This window comes from Pantherophis guttatus, chromosome 4, assembly GCF_059756535.1.
Source record: "Pantherophis guttatus breed Tessera chromosome 4, ASM5975653v1, whole genome shotgun sequence".
NCBI classification, from domain to species: domain Eukaryota; kingdom Metazoa; phylum Chordata; class Lepidosauria; order Squamata; family Colubridae; genus Pantherophis; species Pantherophis guttatus.
Genome location: NC_142066.1, coordinates 137656362 through 137674164, shown reverse-complemented (window position 1 = coordinate 137674164; position 17803 = coordinate 137656362). Strand labels below are relative to the sequence as shown.

The 17803-nt window shown below is 37.8% G+C and overlaps 1 protein-coding gene across 1 annotated transcript in view; it reads left to right on the top strand.

Annotated features, from left to right (window-relative positions):
* PRTFDC1 (phosphoribosyl transferase domain containing 1) overlaps window positions 1-17559 on the top strand; it is a 57920-nt gene extending 40361 nt beyond the window's left edge. The window contains exons 5-9 of the mRNA XM_034402402.3: window positions 12076-12093; window positions 12447-12529; window positions 14097-14143; window positions 14584-14660; window positions 15295-17559. Of these exons, the coding sequence (XP_034258293.1) occupies window positions 12076-12093; window positions 12447-12529; window positions 14097-14143; window positions 14584-14660; window positions 15295-15342 (273 nt within the window). The 3' untranslated portion in view covers window positions 15343-17559. The remainder of the gene's footprint in view (window positions 1-12075; window positions 12094-12446; window positions 12530-14096; window positions 14144-14583; window positions 14661-15294) is intronic.
* Window positions 17560-17803: the final 244 nt, after the last annotated feature.

Genomic DNA, 17803 nt, shown 5'->3' with positions numbered 1-17803 from the left:
ATATCCCCCCACCCCCAAGCCATCTATCTGACTCCCATCCACCCATGTTCCAGAAATCTTTAGAAAATTGGCCTGTTCTCCAGGCCTCGGATAGAACATATATTAGCTTTATAGAAACAAAAACTTGCAAGTCTGAAAGCATTTCTACCAGGGGTGGGTTCTACTTACCTTAGTACTGGTTCGCAGCGGGGCCACGCGCATTCTTCTGTGCAAGCACAGAAGTATTGATGACGTCGGGGTCAGTGGGCAGAGCATCCCGCGGGTTTTACTACTGGTTCTATACCCCCAGTAGTGGGTCCCAGGAGGAACCCACTACTGATTTCTAACTTCTTTTTACTTTCCAGAAAAATGATGTGTGTATGTGTGTTCTTTCTGGAATGTTTCCCATGCCCTCTGACCTTCTGTAGGTGAAATACCTTTTTCATGGTGGTTGCCTGGGCTATGGCTCTTCCTCTTGTCCTCCAAGATCATTGTCATAGTCCATTGCAGAATGTGGAACCTCAGTTAATTTAGAAGAAGATGCTTTTTGGAGGAGAAGAAAACCATTTTCAAAGAAAAAGCCAAGAAAATTCAGTTGCCTTTTGAAAAAAAGCACCCTTGGGACAACCATGACCTGGATGATTGAAAATCTCCATAGATACTCAATTAGTTTTGTTTTCTGTTGTAGGTGATGTGTTTGTCTGGCTGCTGGACATTTTTAAAATTGTTTTCTAGTTTTACTCTAAATTAGCATCCTCTAAATGTCATTCATAAATAAAAATAAATTCAGTGGTTCATCACTGTCAGATGTAAATGCCTTATTCTCCAATGTGTAAATAATGTATATATGGAATATCAGAGGTTAACTTATTCTTTGGACTTTAATGTATTCATAACTTACCACTCCCATTCCTAGCTCCACCCCTTGTATATATAAGGAGCCACCCTCACCATTCTCGTCGCTTCTACCTTGAATATTCAGTGAATATAGAATGCCTATCATAATTAAAAAGAAATATATTTAAAGCTCTAACTCCTATTATCTTTATTGAGTCTGATCCTGAAAATATTGCAACAAGCTGGTAGCAGAGGATGGTTAATTGACTCAATAAGTAATTAAAAATGTCCAAGAAAGATAGGCCCAACACCAGGGCCTACAGCAAAGAAATAGAAACTGATCAAGAGATGATCAACGAATCCACCAACGCGATTTCGAGAGAATCCGAAGAATACACCACTGAAGAAGAAGAACTAATGAGTGAAAATAATGACCAGAAAGAAATCGAAATAGAAAATAACGAACTCAGGTCAGAGATATTAAAAATACTAAAAAGCCAAAAGAATGATGAAAGTCTCATCGCGGACCTCCAGGAGATGCTGAAGAACAGCGGAGCAGCGAGAGAGAAAAACATCATTAAAAAAAAAACCCAAAGATCAAAAAACCGTAAGTGAGATGACTACTGAGAAAATAGTTGTTAAAAAGAAAAGATGTGATCCCGCGCGAAATTTTGAATGGCAGCCATCTTGGTTTCAACGAACTTCAAAAGAGAATGGAGCAGAGCCAATCAAAACGCTCAGTTCAAAATTTCTGGCGCGAAAAACACTATCAGACGAAGAAAGTGAGAAAGAAGTCTCAAACTCTTCAGATGATCCAAAATCAGAAAGTGAAGACGATTTAACAAAATATCGAGTAAAATCAGCAATGAAAACGCTTTTTGCTGCTTTTGGGCCAAGACTGAAAATTACCAAGACATCTACGAAGAAGCAAGAAATCAAACCGGCGACTCAAGACCTGCACGCTCCCATCCTGACTTCGAAAGCGACGACGCCCGAGCCCAGAGAGCCATGCCGATTTCGCCCTACACCACAGACAAGATCGGATACCAACGCACACAAAAAGAAGAAAAGAACCGTCGCCACCACCAGAACCCCAAAAACCGAGCCAGAGACCGACTCATCTGAGGAGGAGCGGATCGAGAGAGCTGAAAGGGAGAGAACCTTCCACGACGCCACCAAAGAAGAAATGAGCAACGCGCATGTGCGAAACTACGTAGACGACCCAGAAGGACTTGAACTGGCCAGAGAACCGCGCAGACTCATTGCAAGCATCCCAATGCCGTTCTGTAATTTCCTGCACTTGAGAGATCACGGACTGCCCCAGGTTGTAAGTAATGGACAGAATAATGTAGGTAACTTACCCAGTGACTTCCCAAAACTTAGAATTGATGGCATTAATTTACAAGAGTGGTATCAACAGCTTCAGGTTATTTTCATGAAAGAAAATTTACTATTCTTTATAACTAGCCCTCCAAGAAGACCTTGGACTTTAAAAATAGATTGTTTACATCATAGAGCATTTTTCATAATAATATCTAGCGTGTCTCCTGCAATGTATCATAGCATCAAACCAAACCTAACTGTATCAGAAATAATTCAATGCATGTTTAATCTATTTCACAGCGATAGCGTAGCTACAACCACAAGAATGTCTAAGGATTTCTTTTCCTCTAGAGTAAAACCAGGGGTTTCTATAAGTGAGCATTTGATAAATCTAAACAAAATAAGAGCTGAGCTACAATTGAGGGGGGAAGTGATTTCAGATCAAACAATGAAAAGTGTTATTATCAATTCACTTGATCCATCATGGGATAGCTTTATGTCACACTTAGATACCATTAATTTGGGATATTTATCCATAGAAAGTCTATCTAACAAATTGATAGCAGAAGACAATTCAAGAAAAAATCGATCTAGTAACCAAACAGACCACAAACCTTTTAGGAAAGTAGTCTTTCAAGATAAACATAATGAGGCCTTTAGATGCTACAATTGTGGATCCAGAGAACATAGTAGAAGAGACTGCCCCAAAGTCTCAAGAGAGAGACATAGACCAGAATATAGGAGCAAATATAATTACAGACAATCTTCCACAGATAGACACAAATATAGAAGTCCACCAAATTACAAAGAAGGTAGAGGGGGTAGAGAAAATTCAAAAGAGAGGAAATCTGGGTCACTGAATGGGCTAAATAAACAAGACAGCACCAGAACACAGCAGGATGAGAATAACAATTGGCTTATTGATTCTGGTGCAACAAATCACACCACCAACAACAAAAGTATATTATCTTCATTTATAGAAGATAAGTTTGTGATAAAGGTAGCTAATCAAGAAAAGGTTCAAGTACTAGGCAAAGGAAATGTGACCTTGCCTGGTCTAGGGAAAATAGAGGGGGTATTATTAATCCCAGAAATACCTCACAACATACTAAGTGCCATAAAATTAAGCAGAGAATCTGATATCAATATAGTTTTCTCAAAGGGGAAAGCAACTATAGAAAAGAACAAAACAAATGTAGGTACTGTAATGATAAAAGGAGGTCTACCCTATCTGATAACTAAAGAAAGATGTTTACATAACATTGATTCAAATATGGAAGATTGTATTGAAGCAGATGATGAAAATGTCAGTAACAGTGACAATGATGAGTGTAGAATAACTCATGATCACAAAAATACATACAAGGAAAAGAAACCAAAAATAGGTAAACCAATTCATGATGAGTGTGCTCACATCTTACACAGGAAGTTAGGACATGCAAGCTTTCCTGTAGTACAAAAAATGACTGAACACGCAGAGGGTGTCAAAATAAAAAATTGTGAAAATTATTTGGAATGCTCAGTATGTAAATCCACCAAACTAAAAACCAGTCCCAGACCAAAAAAATCTAACAGATCAACTAACAATATTTTTGATTTGGTACATATGGACTTAGTTGGTCCATTAAGTCCCTCAATTACCTATAGAAAACGTTACTTCCTAACAATAGTGGATGACTACAGCCGATATGGTTTTGTTTACACATTAAAGCACAAGGATGAAACATTTCAGAAATTTAAGGAATTCTACAAACGTATAGAAACACAACATAATATCAGAATAAAGCAAATTATGACAGATAGGGGATGTGAATTCATGTCTAAAGAATTCTCCCAATGGTTAAAGGATAGAGGAATGTTACATTTCACGTCCAATCCTTTTTCCGCATTTCAAAATGGAGTTGCAGAGAGGAAAAATTCCACACTACAAACCATGATTAGGTGCACATTAGAGGATGCTGGTTTAGGCAAACAATTTTGGTCAGAGGCATTACATTATTCGAATTACACTCAAAATAGAACCTGGTCCAGTATTGTGAATAAGACACCATATGAGGTGATGTACAATAGAAAACCCAAATTATCACACATGCACATATTTGGAGTCACTGCAGACGTACACATACCTAAACAATTGAGGAGAAAGGGAGAAAACGTATCCAGGAGATTAAGATTCATGGGATACGAAACTGGAACCAAAGGGTACAGATTTATTGATAGTAATAACAAATTTATAGTATCCAGAACAGCTGTGTTCCATGAACAGGCCAATTGGTCAAAATTGCACCTTAATGAAATATTTCCTAATAAATGTAAAGATACGATATCTTGCGAGGAAGGAACAACAGAAAATCAAAATATTAACAAAAGTAAGAACAAAACCAAAACTTGGACTAATAGTCAGCATAAAATAAAGACAGACACATTAACAAAAAAGGAAGCTAGATATTTGCATGATAACCATAGCAAGCCTGAAAGAACTATTAGAAACAATAGAAACCAAATACCAAATAAATACAAAGATTACATAATGCATATGAATGGAGAACAAATAACACCTAATACATATGAAGAAGTATTGAAACTTCCACATGAAGAAAGAGAAAAATGGGAACTAGCTATGGAAAAAGAGATGGAAAGTTTACAAGGATTAAATGTATTCACACCTGCGATCGCACCTAAGGATAAAACAATTATAGGTACCAGGTGGATTTATAAAATTAAGAACTTAGAAGGAGGCAATACCTTATACAAGGCTAGATTAGTTGCACAAGGCTATGCACAAAAATATCCAGAAGACTATACTGATACATATTCACCCACAGTGAGAACAGAGAGTGTCAAAACAGCCCTTGTAGTAGCATCTGCACTCAATCTGGACGTATTCCAATATGACATACAGACCGCATACTTATATGCAAAATTAGATAAGGAAATATATGTAAGAGCACCACACAGTCAATACACTAATAAGAACGAAATTTGGTTATTAAATAAGAGTCTGTACGGATTAAAGCAATCCGGCAAAAGATGGTACGATTGCTTGGTAAAAGTACTTAAGACCATGGATTTCAACGCCACCACTGCTGATAACTGTTTCTTTGTAAAAAAGAGTAATGATCATATTGAATTTGTATTAATTTACGTGGACGATATTTTATACATTGGAAAGCATAAAGAGAGCAGGGAAATCTTTGTAAATAAGTTAAATGAACACTTCTCACTGAAATCTCTGGGTAAAGTGAATAAATACCTTGGTGTGCAAATTAACAAAACTAAAAGGGGATTCAAACTTACACAGAAAGATAAAATCATCGAACTCCTAAACAAATGTAACTTAAATAATGCCAAAACCTGTGACACCCCTATGCAAACTGATTTTCTTAGAAACACTGATGAATCTTCCCCTGAGTTTAAAGACAACACATTTTACAGATCAGTTATAGGTTCACTCCTTTATATATCTAATTGGACTAGGCCAGATATTGCATTACCTCTCAATCTATTGTCAAGATATGTTAGTAAACCAACCTTGTATCATTGGGAAGCTGTCAAAAGAATTCTAAGATATCTGAAGGGTACATTAGATTTTTGTTTAATGTTGGAACCCAATAATGACAGAGAACCAAAAATTACTTGTTATGCTGATGCAGATTGGGCTGGTGATACATCATGCAGAAAGAGTACTTCTGGTTATGTTTTTCTATTGAATGATTGTCCAGTTTACTGGTATACTGGTAAACAAGAACTAGTAGCCACTTCTACTACAGAAGCGGAATATGTTTGTTTGTCCAAGGCTGCAAATAACCTTGTATGGTTCAATGATCTGATCACTGATGTTTGGAAGAAACCCACTTTACCATTTATTATGCATGAAGACAATAAAGCGGCCATTGAAATATCCAGATCCGATGCAATTGGACAAAGGTCCAGGCATATTGATATAAAGTTTAAGCATGTGAGACAACTGTCTCAAGACGGATTCATTAAAGCAATACATTGCGATACTTCTGAACAATTAGCTGACATATTAACGAAACCCTTACCTTCTAAACAACACAAATATTTAACTTCTAAATTATATGTATTATATTGTCCTGAATCAGAATGTAATTGGTGTTGTGTAACGAACCGGCATTTAGAGGGGGATTTGTCAGATGTAAATGCCTTATTCTCCAATGTGTAAATAATGTATATATGGAATATCAGAGGTTAACTTATTCTTTGGACTTTAATGTATTCATAACTTACCACTCCCATTCCTAGCTCCACCCCTTGTATATATAAGGAGCCACCCTCACCATTCTCGTCGCTTCTACCTTGAATATTCAGTGAATATAGAATGCCTATCATAATTAAAAAGAAATATATTTAAAGCTCTAACTCCTATTATCTTTATTGAGTCTGATCCTGAAAATATTGCAACAATCACAGAAAAAGAGTTTATGGTCTCGGTTTTGGACCTATTGTTTGCAATGCCTTAACTTGGGTCTCCTTTACCCACTTTACCCAGAACTATATTTTACACAAGACCAAACTCACTTATAGGCTGTTTTGCCATCAGACATGATGGATTTAAAGGGAGACAAGACATATCCATAGATTGTATATCAGTTCATGGAAGATCAGGCTGTTATTTTTAACTTCTGAGATTCCTAGATATATGTACTTGCCATTGTGTGGCATCTATTAACAATATTCCAGGACAACTCTCCTTATATTTACAAATAATGTTTCAATCAGAATAGAGCTGGAAGGGACCTTGGAGCTCTTCTAGTCCAATGCCCCTCCCCCGCTCAAGCAGGAGATCCTATTTCAGATGTGTAACTGCCCAATCTCTTCTTAAAACCTCCAGTGATGAAGTAACTACAACTTCTGAAGGAAAGCTGTCCCACTAGTTAATTGTTCTCACTGTTAGGAAGTTTCTCCTTAATTCCAGGTTGCTTCTCTCCTTGATTAGTTTCCATCCATTGTTTCTTGCCTTGTAAGTGCTTTGGAAAAATAAGTTGACCCTCTCTTCTTTGTGGCAGCCCCTCAAATACTGGAATACTGCTATCATGTCACCCCTAGTCCTTCTTTTCTCTAGACTGACCAATTCCTGCAATCATTCTTAATATGTTTTAGTCTCCAGGCCTTTAATCATCCTAGTTGCTCTTCTCTGCATTTTTTCCAAAGTCTCAACATCTTTTTTGTAATGTGGTGACGAAAACTGGATGCAGTATGACAGGTGTGGTCTTACTAAGGTTTTATAAAGTGGTACTTATACTTCATGTGATTTTGATTCTATGCCTCTGTTTATACAATCAAGGATTGTATTAGCTTTATTGGCTGCTCCCACACACTGCTGGCTCATGTGATTGTCCACTAGGATTCCAAGGTCCCTTTCACAGTTACTGTATTTGAGCCAAGTTTTACCTAATTTGTATTTGTGCCTTTGGTTTTTCCTGCCTAAGTGTAAAACCTTGTTTTTCTCAACATTAAATTTCATTTTGTTAGATAGGGCTCTATGTTCAAGTCTGTCAAGATTCATCTGGATCTTGAGCCTGTCTTTTGGGTATTAATTATTCCTGCTTACCAAGAAGTAGATTGTGGTCTACTTTGTCAAATGTCTTACTGAAATCTAAGTATACACTATGTCCACAGCATTTGGCTGGTCTACTAATTTAGGCACTTTGTCAAAGAATGAAATGAAATGATTCTTCAAAGTAGAGCCAAGTTGTGCTGAATTGTAAACACCGCTTTTCAGTCTATTTTCTTACCTGAAGTGTAGTTGTTAGCTTTCTTTGCTAAGAAGTCAAGAAAGTAGGGACAAGGTCTGCTTTTATGAACAACTGCAGTTCAGGACACATGAATGATCAAGTGATAAAATCACTCCTTGGCCAAAACTTCCTTGCAAGGGAAGCTTCCAATCTAAACCTCAACAAAGAACCTAGAAATGCTGCCAACTTACACACTTGTTAGAAAACCCAAATTCTTTTGCTTCTTTACAGTTCTCCAAGACAAAGAGGCTGGCAGCTATGATTTGTTGCTGGTATTGAAATTCCCAGTTCCATGTTCAGCTTTCCTTGCTGCCATGCAGCAAACAGCTACTTGCTTGCCAATGTCGTTAACATAGTTGCATGTTTTGGTTTAGGAGAGAAGATGATTGAGTTTATTTTGAAGCAGAATAAAAGTGGGGGCTTATAGAAAAAGGAAAATCAGTTTGTGCATAACTGAATCCACATCTCAACCTTCAGAATGGAACGTCTACTTTCTGCTCATTGTTAGCAACATGTAAATTGCTAGGTTCTATTGTGCTGTCACAACTGGACTGGCTGTTCCAGTTTTGGAGATTTTGTTGTTAGAGCTTTACAAATACTGACCTTACAAATGGTTTTGAACTTGGAGAAAACTGACTGTAGTTTTCTTCGTAAATTGATTTTTACCTCCTCTCAAGAATGTTTGAAGTTTGGAGCTTTTCTTGGCAAAGTGGGTATAGAATTTTGCTACTAATGGCCTATTTAAAAATAAAACTCTGCCATTGCCATGAGTTAGGACTTAACAACAATGTGATATTTCATGGTTCTTTCAAAGAAATGGCCAGCATGTGATTTGCAAATTGATTTTCAAAATAGATTATGCTGCTAACTTAACCTCTTGATAGTCCCAAAGATACTTTTTCAAGAGGCAACTGGACTTTCTGGGTTTTCACTTCTCATCCAAAAAGCTTCTTCAGAGCTGAGAGCTAAAGAAGCTTCTTGGATGAGAAGCAAAACATCTTCAAAGAAAAACCAGAAAGTCCAGTTGCCTCTTGAAAAAGCACTTTTGCGACAACTATGACCTTGGATGACTGAGAATCTCCATAGACATTTAACCTCTTGGTAATTTGCTGTCTGAGAGGGAAGCATTTTTTTTCTTCCTTTTCTAGTTGCTATGTGTTACCTTCTTTTTAAAGGATGAAATGTATTTGTGGTGTCTTTGTGGCCTCTGACCTGACGCCAAATCTGCCCAGCTCCTTGGTTCTCCGAGGAGCTGAGGGAGATGAAGCGCCGGAAAAGACACCTAGAGAGTAGTTGGAGGGCTAGTCGTTCTGGATCTGACCGAGCACTAGTGAGATCTTATATCAAGACCTACTTAGTGGCAATAAAAGCAGCGAACTACTTTTCCGCTCTTATCGCGTTGGCAGATAATCGCCCAGCCGCCCTGTTTAGGGTGACCCGCTCCCTCCTCCACCTGGGAGCGCGGAAAGACCCCTTGCAAGGGCGTGCTGAGGATTTTGCATATTATCTGCATGATAAAATCGCTCAAATTCGGGACGGCTTGGACTCTGACTGGGTGGGTTCAGGCGAGGTGTCTGGGCCGGGTCTTGAGAATGTTATCTGGGAGGAGTTTGATCCTGTGACTCCCGAGGACGTGGACAGGATGCTGAGGAGGTTGAACGCAACCACATGATTATTGGACCAGTGTCCCTCCTGGCTGGTGCTGGCCTCCCGGGAGGTTACACGAGGCTGGCTCCAGGGAATTATAAATGCTTCTTTGAGTGAGGGTGTCTTTCCCACCGCCCTGAAAGAAGCGGTGGTGAGGCCCCTCCTCAAGAAGCCCTCCCTGGACCCCGCTGTGTTAGCAAATTATCGTCCTGTCTCCAACCTTCGCTTTGTTGCAAAGGTTGTTGAGAGTGTGGTTGCACAACAGCTGCCTCAGTACCTGGATGAATCGACTTATCTAGATCCGTTCCAGTCGGGCTTCAGGCCCAGGTACAGCACGGAGACAGCATTGGTCGCACTGGTTGATGATCTCTGGAGGGCTCGGGACAGGGGTTGCTCCTCTGTCCTGGTCCTACTAGACCTCTCAGCGGCTTTTGATACCATCGATCATGATATCATGCTGCACCGGTTGGAAGGGTTGGGGGTGGGGGGCACTGTTCTACAGTGGTTCTCCTCCTTTCTCTCTGACCGGTTGCAGTCTGTGTTGACAGGGGGGCAGAAGTCGACCCCGAGGCCCCTTGTATGTGGGATGCCGCAAGGATCGGTCCTCTCGCCCCTTCTGTTCAACATTTATGTGAAGCCGATGGGTAAGATCATCAGTGGTTTTGGGGTGAAGTACCATCAGTATGCTGATGATCAGCATACCCAGCTGTACATCTCTACCCCAGACCGTCCCAGTGCCTGGAGGCCGTACGGATCTGGATGGGGAGGAACAGACTCAGACTCAACCCATCCAAGACCGAGTGGCTGTGGTTTCCGACGTCCCGATATAGTCAGTTGGTGCCATCACTGACTATTGGGGGCGAGTTGTTGGCCCCCACAGATGGGGTTCGCAACTTGGGCGTCCTCCTGGATTCACGGCTGTCTTTAGAAGAGCATATGGCGGCTGTGGCCAGGAGGACTTTTTATCAGGTTCGCCTGATTCGCCAGTTGCGTCCCTTTCTGGATCGGGACTCGTTACGCACGGTCACTCACGCCCTTGTCACCTCACGCCTGGACTATTGCAATGTTCTCTACATGGGGCTCCCCTTGAAGAGCACCCGGAGGCTCCAAGTGGTCCAGAATGCAGCCGCGCGGGTGGTGACTGGAGCGACGTGGCGCTCCCATGTGACCCCCCTCCTGTGCGAGCTGCACTGGCTCCCAGTGGTCTTCCGGGTGCGCTTCAAGGTTTTGGTTACCACCTTTAGAGCGCTTCATGGCTCAGGACCAGGGTACTTACGAGACCGCCTTCTGCCACCAGTAGCCTCTCATCGACCAGTTCGCTCCCATAGAGAGGGGCTCCTCAGGGTGCCGTCGGCCAAACAATGTCGACTGGCAGCCCCCAGGGGGAGAGCCTTCTCTGTGGGGGCACCTGCCATCTGGAACGAGCTCCCCCCGGAGATACGGAGGATCCAAGACCTACGCATCTTCTGCCGCGCCCTAAAAAGTTTCTATTCCAACAGGCTGGTCTGGCCTAACTCTCCCTTTTAAATTGGGTTTTAAATGTTTTTAGATAAATTGGATGCCTTAAATTGGTTTTTTGAGCCCAAATTATTTAATCTATTTTTAATAGTTTTTAACTTTTGTATGTTCTTTGTATTTTTATCTTGGCTGTTCACCGCCCTGAGTCCTTCGGGAGTAGAGCGGTATACAAATATGATAAATAAATAAATAAATAGACATTTTTCCCCACATGCGCCTAATCAATGCATAAAAATCCAATGGCAACATATTCTTTTTTTGACCATGCTTCTTTATCTCATTTCCAGGCTATCAACAAGAGAGGCTTAAGTTATCTTTAGCTATAGCAGTATTGAAGTAGTCTTATCCCTCTTATTCCAGTGCAATCCAAGGACAGACACGATATAAGAAACCTGTTAGGTTTTGGATAGAAGGGATAAGACTACTTCAATACTGCTATAGCTAAAGCAATCTCAAGCAAGACTTAAAATGGGCAAAAGAATCAGGATAGGGATCAGAAGCCAAGACAGTAAATGCTACTATAGTTTTCTTCTGATTCAAGGATAGGTAGAGAATATTTCAGTTTAACAATGGAGAAAAGCTCATCAGATGCATCTTGTCAAATATCTGATTCACGTATCAAATTAGAAGTTGCTTTGACTAAGAATTATCAATTTTACAGGAGATATTTTTGTGATAATAAAGTGTTGTTAAGAAAATAATGACAGTTTCATTTGCGTCCTGTGATGTAGTAACTTATTTATGAATTGCTATTGAGTTTAACTGATTTGATCTTCATTGTTGTCCACCTGTAAAATATGGGTTATCTAGTTAATATTTTAATCTTTTGTTTAGTCTTAGATTTCTATAGTCTTATAACTCATATGTAAAGAAAGTGGACTTGAAATAGAACTTTCAGAGGGCTAGCCATGAAAGGGTAGAGAACCAGAAAGCAATTATGTGGTTGAGATGCTAAACAAATGAATTGTGTTCTCAATTACTTTAACTAAATGTCTTTCTCCTTATTTTGCAGAATGTGCTTATTGTGGAGGTAAGTTCATATATTTGTCTGTGTCAAGGAGCAGTTTGCATGGATTTCTTATTATACTCTAATTAGAGAAATACCAGTAATTTTTGAATGGCTGGCTAAATGCCAAATAATAACAAAAATTGATAATGTAACAGAAAACACAAATAGAATATTTGTGAATCCTCTATTTAAAATTCTAGATTTAAAAAAGTTATTGGAAGAGTGGGCCTTTGCTTTTATAATAAACAAAATATCACTGAATTATTTTTAAAAAATAACAATATGTGTCTATTGTTAATATAATTTAAATTTTAGAATATTAATATACAGCATTTTATACTGCTTTGCTAACATTCTTTGTACATTTTACAAAGGATATCATTGGAACTGGAAGGACTATGAAAGCACTCCTTGACAGTATTAAAAAATATAAACCCAGCATGGTTAAGGTAGCAAGGTAAGTATCCATTTGTGAAAGAATATATTCAGGCTTAATTCAGTCTGGTGCCAAGTTAAAATTTCCTTAACTTTGATTTGTTTGCTAATCTCAAAAGTAGTATCAAACCACAGTATTATCAACCATTTTCCATTAATTTTGGTTAATTAATTTGTTTAGCTTTTGGTGCTAATCCAAAAGCTGAGCAACCAGTTTAGGAGAAGGAAGCAAGCATAGCCTTTCTCACTCTTTGCTCTTGGTATTAAAATATTAAGCTGTGTTTGTGAAAACTCTCTATTGGCACTGAAAGACCAACACTTGGGTCATTTTGCATAATCAAAGTTAGAAAGAAAACAAAAGACCTCATTGATTATATTTAGAAGGTGAAGAGATATGATATAATCCTTCTGTTTATTCGGAACTAAGTTAAATTATTTTTAATCAGTCTCAATTCTAAGTAAGTATTAAATAAATAATTTCTATGGTTGCACTTCCATATAAAGCATTTTTTTTCAGACAAGAATCTTAACAACATTTGGCATCTTAGTGGTGTATTAAGGACCAGAAATGGAAATCTAGGCAGTAAATTGTTATGACTCGAGCAAAAATTAAATTTGATTTAATTTTACATTTGAATATAATTAAAATCAAATAAAGTTGTTACAGCTTGCATGATTGATCTTCAGGTAGTTATCGTTTTCCATTGCATACTTTTTTAAAGAAGTTTTGGAAGCAACATCCAAGGTTTGATAGAGAGATTATTTACCACAAGTGTAACACCAACAACTTTCGATATGGGATATCTATGATGGCCTCACCGGAAATTAAGACCGGAAATTAAAGACAGAATATTGATTGAGATTTTGTCCTGATTACTTTTTCAACATCTCAAATAGCAACCAGAAATATGAAGATGCTGGCTACAAAGTCCAGTGGAGTGAAGACAGAGTAAGGCCAGAAGAACAATTAGTAGGCTAGAAACTAGGTTTCTCAAGTAGCCACCAAGGGAACTAGCTATGTTTAAGAAGAGAAGGGAAAGCATTGTAACATTGTTCACATATTGAAAAGGTGTCACACAGAGTAAGCCATTTTTGCTGTAGAATGCAGGGCATAAAATAATAGCCTTAAGTGACAAGAAGGCAGATTCCAGTCGTCCATTAGAGAAAACTTCTCAGTGCTAAAAATAGTTTGATAATAAAGCAGATTATTCCGAAAATGGTGGGTTTTCTTTGGTGATTGTCTTCATGCAGAAGCTGAATATACATTTATTTGGGATATTTTAACCTGGATCTTTGCACCAAACACAGAGCTTCTTAATTCTGCAAATCTAACTTCTGCTGTAAGGGAAAACAGAAGAACATAGTTCCAACTGTGCAATGGCCACTTAAAAGAAGTAATTAGCATTTGAAGAGGGCCACTGCTCATTCAAAGAGACATTATTATGTCCATACTTCAGCTTGAAATAAGGCAGGGTGGCTGTTCATAATATGGGTCATGGTTCACTTTAGTGAATCTTTACTTGTATGGGACAAATTATTTGAAACTTTTTTAAATCATGGAAACATTTTATTCTTCGTTTTAATTGCAGCTTGTTGGTGAAAAGAACAGCTCTACCAGATGGATTCAGGCCTGACTGTAAGTCCCCTTCTGTGAATTTCTTCATATTCAAAGATATTCGAAAAAAACTTCCATTCTCAAACTAAACAAGATTCCTACGCTTAGGATGCTCTCCAAAAATGTTATTAAGAAAAGTATTAAAACAGAAAGCTTATTGGATGAAATAAAGTTTAAAATATTTCAGATTTTCTTTCCTTTTCTGAGTCAAAATCAAGAGGATCACTTTGGGACAGCTTATGTGATCTAATTGGACACTTCTAGTCAACTCTCATATAAGGGATTAGCTGTAAAGCATTCTCCTCTAAGCCTTCATACATCAGACATAGCTGGAATTTGGCTAATAAAGATGTTTTTCAGGTTACTGAACTATGATTTAAAGAAAGAAAGAAAAATGACCTCAGTTTATCATTTTAACAATATATCCCTTTTTCTTTTTCTTTTTCTTCCTCTTATGTTAGATTATGGATTCGAAATTCCAGATTTATTTGTGGTGGGTTATGCCTTAGACTACAATGAGTACTTCAGAGACCTAAATGTAAGTTTCAGCATTCTCTACTTCCTGAAATAAGCTTTTTAAAAAAAATAATAATAATAATGTACGGTAGTAATTTGCAAAGTGCTTCTTTGACAGGATGTTAACAGAAGGACAAAAGAAGAGCAGTGGGCAAATTAGTATTGGTAAAATATATGGTCTGACTGAAAACATTCAATTTTTTACATCTTCAAATACATTGACAAAATCTGTTATCTGAAATCCTGAAGAATTTGTGCTGGTCAATGCAGATATGAGACTCAGGACTCATGGAGACCTATCAAAGCCTTGAATATTGCCTCTAGAAACTCTTAAAACAGTAAATTTTTAATCTGGCAATAGAAGAAATTGTTACATTCTTGAAGAATAAACATATTTAACTATATATAACTGGTTTGCCCCTACCTAATTTTTTGTTGGACCCTGCTGGCATCTGGGAGGGGTCTGAGGCATGCTACTCAAAGGCCAAATGTAGCTATGCACCCCAATGTAGACAATAATAGACTAAACAAGCCAGTGACCCAATGGTATTTAACTTCCTGTACTTTGCATTTTCTAACGAATGTAGTGCAGAGTTGGTTGTATAACTAATATTTGCCTTCAGTGAATGACGATGTTAAAACTTCTGTTGTTTCAGCACTTATGTGTTATCAATAACCACGGCAAAGCAAAATACAGAGTCTAAAGAATAACTAATCATCTTTGTCTGGAACATTGGTAGTCCTCATGATCATCTCCATAAGAACAGACCAACTCATCTCATTCAGACTGGACTATATATGGCAACATCCCCGGGAATGATCACCTTGGACTTTGACACAGTTGAACTCCTTTATTTCCTTCAGACTTCCTAGGGTAACCAGGATGAGTCAAAGGCAGACATAATACAGTATTCTACTTCCATAAGAATAGAAATTAGAGGTGAAAGGAAACTTGGTTTTTAATTTTTTGCACCCAGCTTTGCCCAACCTTATCATGCCAGATTTGTTGGAGTTAAACTCCCATTGTTTTTAACCATCAAGCTTCCTTACCCTGTTTAACAAGTGCCTTTAAAAATGTGTATTAAACACAACTGCACAATGATCAGTGGGTTCTGTGGGGCTATTATAACAATTATTACATTTTAATGGTGCAGTTTGTTAGCTCTTATTTTTTTCAGGCAGTGTTGTAGTGCCTTTACTAAAGTTCTTTTTTAAAGTTTTTAATGCATAATTGTTACCATCTCCTTTTTATGATTCAATCATTGTTGAGATATTTATTCTCACCCATTATTTAAAACTCAAAGGATCAAAGACCTCAAACTAAATGACTTTTTCTTAACTCAATATCTCCTTATAGAACCCCTGAGATAAATTAGGCAGGTCAAAAATAGCTTTAGCCAATGTTTGAGTTCATAGAAAAAAACAGACTGCATTGTGATTTAAACACTGGGTTTTGTACATCATTGCTTTGTTTTAGTATTATGTGTTCACACATAATACTAAACACATAGTATTATGTGTGAACCATCTCACTATAACATGTTCAGCAAAACATAGTTTTAAATCATACCATGGCATGCAGGCAGTGAGGAGGTGCCATAATTAAGCAAACAATTATCATCTTATTCAAAGTCCAGTATTATGTACACTATAACCCTCTAGTATGCTTCAAAATTAATTTGGGATTTGAAATGATTGTAGTCCTAGTCTTACATTCTTACCCAGAGGAATTCAGAAGATGGCAATTTGTCATCTTTTATTTGTTTCAGCAGCTTCTTGCTTTCTAAGGTTGATGGGAATTGAAATCCAGTATCTGGAGGGTAGGGACAATTGCCTACGCTTCATCTGATCTTAGTGTCATGCTGTCTTTGTTCATTTCTTTGTCTTCTGCTTCTTACATCTCCACAAAATTTGTTTCAATTCCACTTTCTTTGTTTAGAGCTACAACTCCAGGGATACAAATACTAATTTGGAATCATTGGAATAATATAAGCAAGTGTATTAGCACAGTAGATCATGGAAAACAGAATTTGCATACAATAAATGTTAAAATTCATTGCATTGTTACTGCTTTTGTAAAATATATCTGCAGTGGCTAATTATGTATTGAGTTTTTCCCAAATAAGCATTGTCCAGATGTATTGGGACTACAAATCCCAGAATTCATCTCAGGAATTCTAAGAACCAGGCTCTGGCAATTGGCTGGGAGTTCCAATATGGGCATCCCATTCTGGAAGGGGCTGGTAGATTAGGAGAAGATCCTATCTCCACTCTATTTAACACATTGGTCCTTTTTATCCAGTTTGTTCTTAATTTTGTTCTTTAACATTTAATGTTCAATGTTTTATGCTTTTGACCTTCTAATTGTTTTATATTGCTATTATGATACTGTAAACTGCCCAAAAGTCACTTGAGAGTCAGATGGGCAGCATATAGTTTTAATAAATAAATAATCATGCTAACACATCTAGAGATGTAAGATTAGGGAAAACCAATGTATTGAATCCTCAGCTATCCTATAATAATCATTGAAGTCATCTTTGAATTCTGGTCCAGATTATTTAATTTATAACCTTAATTTAGGTTATAGTTCAAAGCATCCCAATCAATTTATTTTTTTTAATTTATTTTTTTTATTTGATTTATATGCCGCCCTTCTCCGGAGACTCAGGGCGGCTTACAATGCGTTAAGCAATAGCCTTCATACTTTTGTATATTTATACAAAGTCAGCTTATTGCCCCCACAATCCGGGTCCTCAATGGTGGAACTATTGGTCCAATAATATTTGGATTGATGGGACATGCCTGTTGTTCAATTGTAAGCCTCTTGGTGCCTTCCTTTGAGCTATAATTCCTTTGTAAAGCAAATAGTTTACTGTATTTAAAAAACTATCTAGGCATTAAAAGGTATTGAACTCTTACAACACGATAACTTGTTTTCCTTTCATCTCGTCCTTGTGAATGTTTTTTTTTTCATACATTTCTTCTGCATGTAAGGCTACAAGCGTAACTTTCTTAACAGTTGATCTTATTTAACACCGTGGAACTAAAAATTTCATTTAACACAGTAGTGCTTGATTAAATATGCTGGAAAATTGTGTTTTCTGTAAATCAAAAAAAGTTTTCCCATTTTAATTGGTTGAAAACTAGCCTTTTCCTCTTCTA